Raw genomic sequence first — 12,950 nt, 5'->3', positions numbered from 1 at the left:
TAGAGATTTCCATATCACAGATATGGGATGGAACCCAACATCTTCGGGCAAATTACAAACAGTGCTCAAAGGCTAACCCCAAAGATGAGTGTTTTCCAGATGGAGCTGATCCAAAACCAGACCCCAAGTCCGACAGAAGTCATATAAAAGAGGCTTGTAATTTGTCATTGGCTAGAGAAGTTGCGTTTTCTCTCAAGGCATCAGCTTCCACATTAAAGCACAGCAATCATGACTGAATCAACAGATTAACCATTGGTCAATTTTACCTGCCCTGTCCTGATCACATGACCTAGAAAAGTTGTAAAGTTGCAGCATCTCATTTCCTCCCAGTCACCATTGTCGCAGGTCTTTTTCCAGACATGTTAACCAGCATTCACAGTGGTTTAGGTGTCGTTCTCACACATTTAAAATTGTAGGTCACTAAAACACAAAGTTTTGCCATGTGAGACGACATGCTAAAAATGTATACATACATTTTTACTTTTATAAGTTTGTTCTAAATGTTTGCATTGGTCTGAAGAAACACCAATTCATATGGGTTACGGGACATCCCTATATTAAATGCCCCAAACCTATATTTTAATCTCCGATGAAAGTAGCCTGAGAAGTAGGCCATATGTTTCAAAAAAGGAAGCTTGCATCTGTGTTGCTGCATACTTACAGTGGTAAGTGAAATTTGTTTTCCAGTCATCAACAGGTTTTTGAGGAAAGTATTTCTTTTAAGACATCAAATATATTCATTAATTATAATAAAAAATACATTGTGGAATCTTGTGTTATAGTACTCTCGATTTTGCATGAAGTCGTCCTCGAAGCAGACAATTTAATATTAATGCGCCAGTTACGTACAGTAAAAGCTAATGGACTATATTGTTTGGCGGATGAATTTTTGTATTCACAAGCAGATTACAATTAACAAATGCAACTATTTATTGAACATTTGGTGTCTGTAATTATATTAGAAAATGCTTTTCGAAAAGAGTGTGGAGTGTTTGTGTGTGGTTGAGAGAATGTGTATGAAGATGTGTATCATTGTATGCCTGAGAGAAGTGTGCGCGTGTGAGTGTACGCGCGCGCCTCCCCATGTGGGTGTGTTCAATCTCCAGTGCGCGTCTCCGGTAGCCTTGCTTTGGATTCAGTTTAGTTTGCGAGAAGTCGTTGGTTAGATTTGAGTTGCTTGCTTGCCTGTTCCGCGACGTATTAACCAAACCGTAGGATTTAAAATATTAATCTTCCGAAAGACTCAAATAGGAGAGTAACTTGCAGTTCTCATTTGCCGATCGTCGAGTCATTCAGAGAGAAACTGCTGAGCGGCGTTGACTCGTGTTGAAGTTTCCTTGCCCCGATTCACTTTATTACACTTCTTTATTTTATACTTCTCACTTATAATTTTTCGGATGTGTCGGAGTTTCTCTTCAAATGTCGTGGACGAGCACCATGAGTAGTGGATACAGTAGTTGGGAAGAAGATTCAGAGGAATATTTTTTCACTGCCAGAACTTCCCTGTTTAAGAAGCCTTCAGTTAAACCCACCAACATTAAGGTGAATATATTTAAATGTATATATTTATTTATTTACATAACATAAGTGTAATATTTAATTTTACGACATGTAGTCATGTCAGTGTAAGTGAGTGTGCTGTGCTATATAAGTTTGGCATACAGTGGTGGTACAACCATGTGCTACATAAATGAAAGAAACTGTGTCAATTTAAGTATAAATATGCATAATATTAAACAATTTAATGTATCATAAGTATTTAATTTATCATTGTCGTCATTTAATACTAGGTGTCCAGAATCAGCAACACGTAAAGTACACGTAAAACTTTTGCACGCATGCGCAATGACTCCTACAATAGGCCAAAGTTTGAAATGCACTTTTACTCATTAACAAAGGTCAGGGTTTAGTTTAACCAGCAGAATAAGTAACATTACTGTTTACAAAAGTACAGAGACCTGTTGCATGCTTGTATCACATTGGGTGAGCTATCAGTTCAAGTTGGCAGCTGTGGCATTGGGCTGTTATTGTGATTTTAAATGACCTTATAATAATCTGATGTTTCATATTGTGTTGAGGGAGTACTGTCTGTAGCAATTTATGCTTTAATAGGAGTATTATGTGTAATAGCATGACGTCATGCCTCATGAATGCTGTTTTGTTCTGGATCTTCATGGTTGGAGTGTCTCTAAACTGGCTGACTGGTTGCATTCCCAAATCAAAGACAACTACTCATAATTTCACACAGTTTTATGGCCTGTCTGTGCTTGTAGTAAAACTGCACCGTGACTGACCTCATGTGATTTGAATACGGTCATGTGCGCTATAAAGAGGGGCTCAGAGATTCAAAGATTAGCAGAATCACCCCCATGCTACTGTCAATTTCCCAATTGTGGGATAATGTCAGCAGGGAGACGTCTTTGCAAGAACTTTGTAAATTATGTCATGTGAATGGTCATTAAAGAATGTCATGTGAATGGTCATTAAAGAGGGAAACAGTTTAAATTTTTTATCATTTAAAACCTACTAAACTTTCTTGTTGGTAACAATTTAAGTAGGGATGCACCGATACCACTTTTTTTGAATACGAATACGAGTACGAGTACTTGCATTTCAGTACTTGCAGATACCGATACCGAGTACTTAATAAAAAAACATTATTTAAATTTACAGGTAACAGCTTCAGTCATTTAATTTAACAAAAAAACAAAGGACTAGTTTTCCAGTTTGTTGTAAACTCTGCCTCTTTGAACAACACAAGAGGCATTAACCCCTTACACGTCGCTCAAACATAGACATTTCTCAGACCGTGGTATCGATTCCAGGTATCGGGGGACTTTTAACGAGTATGAGTACTTTAGAAAATGTGGTATCGAGGCCGATACCAGTATCAGTATCGGTGCATCCCTAAATTTAAGGTATGCACTCCTCATCTGAAGGCTATTCCAAAATCTTTGCTTATTTCTGAGTTGACTTCTTTTGCCAACATAGCAAAAAATACTTGCCAAATGGATCTCGGTGTAAAAAGTAAATTCTAAATCTGCAGTCTTTATGTAGCCATGATTTATCGAATTTAAGACTTTTAATATTTTTATGACCTAACACATGCTGTACTGGACTATCCATTGTGTTATTTGACAACAGGCAAAATAATTGCTCAAAAAGAAATGAGTCAGTTCCCTAAACAGTACAAGCATTGCTACAGCTCACTTCCTGTTACTTCATTTTAACCAGAAAGTCTCTTTGCCCATATTAGTTTCATCATCTGTCAGTGTCAAGTTATCCGAAAGTTAATTTTGAACCTCTATCTAGTAACTTCGTGTAAAATCATGCTTGAGATACAAAGTGATACATTTGTATCCAGTACAATGTGTGTTGCCACTCTGTTCACGCCCTGTTTTTCGGTTTGTTCTCATGGCCATCTCCACCATTGGTGGAGAAAAATGCAGGGCACAGATGCGGTGACCCTGGGAAACAGCTGCCAGGCCAGGCATGCAGAGCAGGATCATGGGGGCTTGTGTGGGCCACAGCACACAGAGAAACACTGTGACTGTAATGACGTGATGTAGTTCAAGCAGTTTTTCTTGTATGTGGTGTACAGTGTACTTAAAGAAACAAATTTGCCTGTGCTGTGTCATTTTTTTTTCAATAGTTTACTCATTTATTAATTAATTCGTTTGATTATTTTTTTTACTCATTAAAGTCACTTGATTGGTGGACAAAAATGAAGCTGATTTACTCTAAGGGCTTGTGCACATGTAAACTTAGTCATTGAGGAACTTTAAGTGTGGACTTTAAAGATTATGTATATTGAAGTTGACAGTACTGAAACCATTTTCCTGGTTATTCACAGTGTTGCTTTTACCGGACTGCGGAGGGAAAAATACTTGACAAATGTAAAGAAAGACAGACGTTATCTACAGTCCACAGACTGCTTTTAAACCCCAGGCCCTGATTGAAGCAGAAATTAAATTAGCGGCCTTATAACGGCGTAACCAAAAACTGCTTACTGTTTGCAAATACAGAACTCCAGATTAGTGCAGGCACAGTTTGCATACATGTACAAAACTGCTACTCTACCTATGACCTTCATGCTGTTGTGTGCATGTTTGTTATTGTGGCTAGAATCCAACAGCAACATTCAACATTGATGATGTCATTGACCTTGAGAACCTATAAGCTTTGCCAGCAGGCACAAAGGCACAAATAAACTTTATAATTAATTATTTGGGTGATCCAGAAGGTTCTCCGGGTTAATCCTGATCCTTCTGCTCGGCATGATAAGGATCAAAGCGCTTGAGTCATTACGACAATTCATCATCTTGGGTCAGCTCATCAGAGGAATCTGCTGTAATGATTTGGACAATTACTCGCGTTGATGGCGTGAATTAGGCTGCTGGATTTGTGAGCAACAAATAAGTACTTTAATGTTAAACACATTTGGAAAGATAAACCGGTAATGTTTAGCTGCCTATCTCTGTCTTAAGGCTGATGTATAGTTCATTTTTTATGTGTACACATGGTCTGGTACGTAGAGTGAAGAGTGCAAGCTTATTGTATACTCAGTTTTAGAGTATCTTCATTGGCTTGAGAAGTAAAATGGCTGGTTGGTGTCATGCCTTCATGCAAGGAAATCTTTTTAAAGAAAACTTTATGAAACATGAATTTTATTTATGCAGCTGTCACTGGGTGCATAACCTATTCACTCCAGACAGACACGTAAGGTAGCTCAATGTTGCTTGGTTTTCATACTGCGAAAATCTTTTTTTGAGTTTAGTTTTGTCTGCGTTCATGTTTTTTCTTTTATTACAGAATGGAAAGAATTTCACTTTGTTTGTTCTTCTGCCATGGTTGTGTAAGTTACCGTTGCTGTACTTGAATAGCCTGTATTACACAGAACCCAATTATATAAGAAATCAAAGAACAAATCACACAATGTGCTTTACAGAGATCTGGAGCAATATTTTTATTGCTATGACAATTGCATGAACTTTGCAACACGAGATAAAGAAAAGCATCAGATAACAAACGTCTTATGTTTGTTTTCATTGCAGTATTAAGCTCTGATGGGCAAAGCACACCATCTTAATGTGATTAGCTCCAAAAGTAGCTGTGTGCGTCATGGAGCAGTATTTCATTATCATCCAGGTGTGTGTGCTCGTCTGTTGCCTTCGGTATCTATATTACAATCGGCTTTGAATGACACCAGTGACACAAAGTCTGTGCCCAGTGTCTATCATTGACGCGTAGATTATCATTCTCTCTAGACACCCTCTATCAGTTTGATAGATTTTAAGTAGTCTGAAAGGCCTTTAAAGCTTTTAAAAAACTTCTGAATGCATGTTTGTGGACAAGCGTGTCCCACTCTTTACCACTAACCGTTTACGGTCACGGCTCTGTTATGCACATGTTAGGAGCTGATTCGTGGGCCCATATGTTGGAGCATCTGGTATTATTATTTTTTTTGAGAGAAATCTGTAATTACAGTTAAGAGGAAGATAACACCAGATCAAGCTGGCTTGGTCTCACTATGTCATCATGTCACGCAAAACCTCAGCTCTCTGTCAAACAAACGTTACAGCATTGGCTTACATGGTTACATTATAGCTTTTTTAATTGTTATTGCTTGTTAACAGCAGTTACATTTGCAATAACCAATAGTTTGATAATTGTTAACTCTACGTTGACAATATGCAAACATCGCCATTTGACCTGTCTTGGTCTGGTATATGAACCAGCAATAATTGTACCTTTTAGAGATGTGTGATCACACATCTCTAAAGATGAGCTTTGCTGCAGGTTTATATTTGGTGCAATGTGTTTAGTATCAAAGTCACAGTTTTGGCATTACTTTAGTATTTGTGGTCAAGGTTGCGACAACCTGTTTGTAGAGCGGATCAGTTTGCACTCGTCCTTAACTGGAGGGTGGTTGTGAGTCCTCCTCGATTGTTTTGCTGACCACCCACCCATCTATAATTTTGTTCTTCTTGAATAAAGTGCATACCCGCTTTTTGTTTGTGGTACTTCAGACATTTTAATTTAAGAGAAATCTTTGTGACTTTTAAAGATCTGTGTGTGTGTGTGTGTGTGTGTGTGTGTGTGTGTGTGTGTGTGTGTGTGTGTGTGTGTGTGTGTGTGTGTGTGTGTTAGAGTTGCAGATCAACTATTAGGAAATGGTGCTTGAATACCAGAGTTTTCTTCAGAGTTATCGCTTCCTGGTTTTCATAAGATCATCTGTTGTAAGGAGCTGTAATCTAGTTAAACACTTGTTATAGTTGGCATTATCAGTAAATATAAAAAAATCTATTTTTCCCCCCTTTTCATCTTCTTGATATCAGTTTGTATATAGAACTTTTAAGTTGACTTATCTGTTTAAATTAAACTATTCACCTCAGAATAAACATCCCCACATGGCAGTGTTGATATAAAGAATAGTTTGGCTGGATTTATTTAAAAGCGGATAAGATCTCGGAGTGCCCAGGTCACATGGCGGCACCTGGCATGCGTCATCTGATCTCTGTCTTTTTAATTCCACGTTTTCTTTTGAAATCTTTTGTAGGCCATCACTTTTCCAGAATGACATCATCACAGAGCTCTGCAGTAGTTGTATTTCAATGGATTAAATATCCAGCCAAACAAAGATCTCTTTATACTTTCATGTTCTCAACTACATAGAAATTTTTCAGCCTTAGTGTACTGTTTTGGTTTCTTTGCTAGGTTCTGATAAGACGACTGTGCATGATCTTTTACACGCTTAGATATGAAACCTTCATGCTGGGTTTTTGGGCATTTGGTCTTTCTGCTCTGCTTATATTTAATTCCGAGTTACATTGAGTATAACCAGTCCACACTTTAGCGAGATATTTTTGATCTGCGATTTCGTAATTCAACTAGAGGTATTTCATCAATCAAAAACAGTAAATGAGTCATGAAATGTGGAACATTTTTCCTCATTGTATTCCCTCAGCCATGGCGAGTGGGTACATTTCATGAGAATTATGACTGAAGTCAGCTGGCTTATAGTGTATTTCATTGGTTCTCTATATCTAGAATCAGTAAAGACATAGTACTCCAGTCTGGCTTGACAGGTTTGGTTTATTAATCTGCTGTGTCGAGTCAGACATCTCCACTTCCTCTTTCTTAATGTGAATCAACCTCAGATCGGATTTATGTCAGCGTTGAGCTGGAAGGACGAGTCCTTTCTGTTTGTCATGGCTCAAGTTCCTCACTTTCTTAAGAAGTCTGCTGTATTGGAAGGGTATCAACTTTTTTGTAGTATAGAGTTGCCTTCAGTTGAGTCATAGCAAAACAGACCACACCCTGTTTTTATGCTTCAGTTCATATCTTATTTTATCAGTAGTCTTTGAACTCCAGTTTACCCATAATTCCCAAGTTGCAGGAATTCTATGAATTAGCACAAACAACAATGAATCAAAATCTAGAACAACATTCTTATTAGTGAGAAACTTTAGCCGTCAGTCATCCTCACAATATCATCCCAGTAGAGCTTTACAGTGTGACGTCAAAATGGAAAATGCTGGAAGGTGTTTGTCTTGCTTTTCAATAAAGGAGGCTTGCAAAAGTTCTCCTGGGGGATGTGTTGTTATTTTTGGCATGTCTGAATGGGAGGGCAAAGAAGATTAAAGATGTTTTTGTACCTTACACTCCTAATACCATTTTAACGTACAATATGTTGCTTGCGTCCTCGCAGATAAACATGGTTGTTGAGGAAGTCTTGGCGTGTGTTGAGGGTTAAAGGGTAATCTTTGAAGGGCGTATGTGTTAGCATATTACATTCCCAGGTGAGGTAATGTTATAGTTATGATAATGTAGGATCCCATGAGTCATACAACAAGATGGACAGGCTTATAAATTGCGCTTGTTTGTTAAGGTTGCGAAAGCTTTCTGTTCCTCTTTTCTTTTGGTGTCCTCCTTCCCGTAAACCTCCCTGCAGATGTTTGAATATTCTAGATTCAGATGAAAGCCTTATTGAATTGGACACTGTTGATTGTTTTTATGCTTTCTTATACTTGTCAGTCCTTCCAGTTTGGAGTGACTGTAGTCTAGCAAGGGAATTGCCTTTGGCTTGCTGAGCGTACTTTTTGATTGTTTTTGCTCTATTTGTTGAGGAATGTTTCGGAGAGGAAAGGTGTGGTGACCAGGGGACTTCCTGCACTAGCAGCAGAGGGTTTGGTTCAATTAGGAGGAAACATTTAGATTGTGTTGTTTATTTACAAGCAAGATGTTTGCAGTTGTTCGAGGTTTGATCAGAAACCCCCTACAAAACCTCTACTAAAATTCGAAAGTAGGTTATCTTCTCAATGTCTTTTCTACTGAGCTTGTTTACCTTTATCTAATGGCAACGCTTGTCCATCAGTAGGACAGATGGTATCAGGAGCTTTTTCAACAGTAGTTAGGGGTTTGTCAGATAGGAGTGCCTGACAAACCAGTCCGGTCACTACTGGATGTCCTGTTCAGCTGAAACCAACTATGCCATGACCACCAAGTGTGAGATAAAAATCTGCTAATACATTTGAAAGAACTACAACCAGCTTATCACCAAGACACCATGGGGCCTACATTCTGACTGCTATTTACTTTTCTCTCAAATTAAGCATTACCATAACTGGCCTTTCATGTACATGTGATTGGTCTCTGGCATATAGAGAAGGTCCAGCAAGGATGCATTGAACCTGTTACTCTTGTTCCTGCATTAACATGTTGCTCCAAATGAGAGCAAAGACACACAAGCCCTCATAGTGAGGGAGGGAGAGCGGGTTTTTTTTCTGTGACATTACCTCATCGGGCTGGTGTTTATTTAGCCTTTGTCACGGCCCTCTGTGTAGAGGCATTCTTATTAACCCTGTCCTTCCTGGTTAAGTTTCACACAGCCTCCTGTTCACTCTTCTCAACAAACATCCTAGGTGTTTACTTTACCACCTATTACGTCATAGATTCATAGGATAAACTAATCTTAGCTAAAACTTGTTAGACATGGACGTCGATTCTTGTAGGTTTACATGGATTTAAAGCCTTGTAGTGAGTTGTAAAATTATATTTGGCACCAGACATTGTCTTACTATTACTCCGCAGGCACCAGTCATTTTACTTGAACAACATGTATGGTACAGTCACGCTAATGAACAACCATCAAAGAGCTTGAGACCACATCACAAAACCCTCAGATGATTTGCACGAATGCTTAGTCAACTACAATCCCTTTACACTTACTCAATATACTCACACATCCCTCCAACAGGCCTCTTGTTTAATCAGCTATTACCAGCTTTTGTTGGGCTCTTCTTGTGGTTAAATGGGATTTAATGAGCTCTTGGCTTGTTGTTGTGACTTCATCTTATGGTTAATTGGACTGTTTTTGTGGAATTCTTCAATTGTGGAAATTTGAAGCTTGATATTTTTCTCAAGTATTGTTTCCATTCAGTATTCAACCAAGTCAGTGTGAGAGTTGTAGGGTTGGGCAATGTTTCAAATTTATTTATTCCGCTTATTGTTTCCGATTCCTCTTGCTTTTGATTCCAAAGAGGTGAAAAGCAATAACAGTCAAGCCTTTAAAGATTAAAAATATTTATTTTGTGCCTTTACTTACAGTTGAACACAAAAAAGGATACCTAAAAACTTTTAGGAGCTAAAAAACTTTGACCAAGCTAGCTTAAAATGATTTTTAAATTATTTTCCCTCGTAATGGCACATCAAACAGGGTGAATTTTTTTATTTGATACAATGAACCAATTGCAAATGCATATCTTGCAACATAATAGTCAGTCATTTCAGAAAAACATGGACTTTTTTGTGATTTCTGTGGGCAAAAATGCGGCACGTTTTCTGCAGGAACTTGAAAAAATGGTTTGCAGCTTTTGCAGCTTTTCAATGATGTTCAGGTCACATAGTAACGTCACTTCATAACGTTCCCATAGCAACAGGGGACATAGCTGCGCTTGTGTGAGGTAAATGCAACACTTTTCAACTTTCTGCTTAGATTTATGTGATTTTTGTTACGAAATTGTGGGGATTATGAATTATGCAAGCCCCACACATTTAGCGCATGGAAATCTGCAATTAATGCTGCAAAAGTGTGGCGTATTTGAAAAAAGGCGCCCCCCCCCGCGGACTTTGGCTGATTATGCGTTAAATCATGCAATCGCAGAATCACGTTTTTCTGAAGGGACTGAATTGTTTTTTTCTGATTTTGCAAAATGCAGCCAATCTTTAGAGCGCCTTTCATCAGGGTCCATAGTGCAAACTGACTTTAAGTATTTGAGCAGAAGGTCCTGCACACTGTGCGCAGATGGCTATATGACAGGTGACTCTGGTCTTGGCAGATGATGTAAAAATTATGTGACAGCGCGGTTGGAATTGTTAAGTGGAATCGAAAATGTAATTTTATAACAAGGATCCGATTTCTTTCTTATGGAGCAATTTCCAGAATTGGAATCAAAATTTGATTCCGAACCCTAGACAGAAATTACATCCAGCTATATGAGATGGGATCAGATACAGATTTACTTTATTCCCTTCAGTTGGGTGGACACTGGACACATCACATGTTTTTATTTTAAGTGAGTGAATGAGTAACTTAATTCTGTGAATTAAGTTTTTATGTCCTTTGCAGTCTAAGCCATGACATTTCTGAAAGATTGCACTAGTTAAGCATCTATCACAGTGTTAATCTCCTTCAGATCTCTAAGGGTTCAAGGGTCGGGTTAAGAGCAGGTGAGTTGTGTAGTCAATCCTCACATTTAAAGCAAATGCTGAACCAATACACAATTGTTCTATACTTACTAGGGATGGATGGGTGTGCTGAAAAAAAAACTAGAATTTTTTTTAAACAAATGTAAACATCCCAAACCATTCACAACCTAAACTGCATGTGTCATACCATTTGATAAACACTATGAGTCATGCACTGTAAAATTTGTTACCTATACTCAAAATGAAACCAGCTGTCATTGTAAACCCCCCAAAACCTAAAGTGGTTATGGCCCGTGCAGAAGGGGATATTCGGCCGGCTTTAGCAGTTCTGCATCCAAAAGCTTGTGCACTATTCAGCTTCAGGACTCTGTTAGCAAAGAAGGTCCTTGTCAGTCAACATGTTGGCACTTCAGGCCAGGAGTGTTTCCTTTTAAGGGCCTGTATGCCTTTGTTTTGATTTAAGAGCTCTCTTAAAAGCAAATCATACTTCTACTATATGACCATGTAAGAGCAGAATCTAGTGATGCTCAGGAGTGTTTAGAGAGCTATGACACTTTCTTATATTTTGCACTGTAATGGAAAGATCATGAAAAAGCAGAATTGTAATTTGATATTCTCTTTGAGGTCCTCAATCCACTCAAACTACACTGAAACTGCAAAAATTGTTTGATCACATTATCAACAACACACCTGTGTAGCATAGCGGTACATTTAAGATGTATGTAAGCTGTTTTTGTCCCCCGTATCAGTCAGACCATAAAAAAGAGGCTTTTACTTCTGAATGGCTTTATTATTTGTTAAACCTACAGTGGTACCACTTTTACCACCACAGTAAAACCACCAATCAGCAGCACTGCATGAGTTGATGGGTTAACGTGTGCTGACCTTTTTGTCTGCTGAATGCTCGCATTCACCGTCCATGTGTCTCTGTCTTTCAGGATGTGGAGAAAGAGAAAACTTGCACTCAACTCACACATGAGGAGATCAGACAGAAGGTCGAGCAGTACAACGCTGATTCACGTGATCACTTCAAAATGACACTGGTGAGTTAACGGTGATCCACAGTTCATAGCTCATTAAACTTCAACGAAATTTGAAATTGAATCAGCATTTGAGCCAGCAATAAGTATAGTCTACAAAACTATGTTTACAAGTTAGATTAGGTGAAGATAGGATGTTTAGTTTATACAAAAGTTAAACGAATGTTTAGTTTATAAAAACTTGGAACATATTTTAATAATCGTTTTCTCTTTTCAGCTTTATCAAATAGATCACAATCTGATCTGTTTTATAAATAAGTCTGTTCATCTTTCAGTCCTGATTGATCATGTGATTAGTCATGAGGACTATTATGTCAAAACATGTGATTATACAACTGTACATTTGACCAGGATTCAGTTGCGGCAAGACTGAATATTGTTTTTGTTTTGGTGTTCCTTTTTTTTTTTACAAAAACATAAACGCTAAAGGAAATATTGATAATATGTCTAGAGCAGTTTCTCTGAATCCTGATCCTAGGGAAACAGAGATCCCCTGTATCCAAAATCACCTACTTTCATACTATATACATAGTAGACTAAAAAAGTATGAAAAAAGAAAGTTTCTTAGTGTACATTGGATTGACATTATTCTATCCCATAAGGCTACGCTAGCCGAGCAACCATCAAATTCAAATTGTTATCATTTAAAAATACAGAAAAACAATGAACCGAGCAGCTCTTTACAAAAGTCAATATTATAAATATTGATTTAATATTGGTTTAACAAAACCTGAGTAAATGATGACCATGGTTGCTGTGATTATGTCATAGCTCAAAAGGACATACTTTTCACATCACATGAAAACAAAAACATGGGAGATGTTGCGTCATGTGCTAAATCATGTGCTAATCATCACAGAGATGAACCAGGTGTTTTTGACATACCAATTTAAAGTACTTTGGGTCCCCAGGAACGGTATTAACCCTGAAGAAACCCACAGGGTCAAATTTGTTCAATAGAATAAATGGGTTTTTGGATTTTCCTGGGTTCTCCAGGGTTAATTCACCTTTGGGTGTGTCCTTATCTATTCTAGAGAGATATGCACACATAAATACAGTACACTGGTCTGATTGCACACATTTTGACAAACAATACTCATTTATCTTCTGTGTACCGACAGTGGTACAACTAAAGAGTTAACACTAAACACCTGAATAGATGCATGGAGCCACGTTGGCATCTTTTACTCAGTGAGTGGC

General features: G+C 38.0%; 1 protein-coding gene across 2 annotated transcripts in view; it reads left to right on the top strand.

Annotated features, from left to right (window-relative positions):
• The window catches only part of rassf3 (Ras association domain family member 3), a 40,756-nt gene that overhangs the window by 20,997 nt on the left and 6,809 nt on the right, over positions 1–12,950 (top strand). Inside the window, exons 1-2 of one of the 2 annotated variants that reach the window (XM_065265877.2) lie at positions 1,115–1,542; positions 11,649–11,753. In XM_065265877.2, the coding sequence (XP_065121949.1) occupies positions 1,420–1,542; positions 11,649–11,753 (228 nt within the window). In that variant the 5' untranslated portion in view covers positions 1,115–1,419. Of the gene's footprint in view, positions 1–1,114; positions 1,543–11,648; positions 11,754–12,950 lie in introns of those variants that run through there. The other variant, XM_065265876.2, reaches the window with a different exon arrangement.

This window comes from Paramisgurnus dabryanus, chromosome 1 (genome assembly GCF_030506205.2).
Source record: "Paramisgurnus dabryanus chromosome 1, PD_genome_1.1, whole genome shotgun sequence".
Taxonomy (NCBI): domain Eukaryota; kingdom Metazoa; phylum Chordata; class Actinopteri; order Cypriniformes; family Cobitidae; genus Paramisgurnus; species Paramisgurnus dabryanus.
Note: the sequence above shows the minus strand (reverse complement) of the source record. Positions and strands in the feature narration are given on the sequence as shown.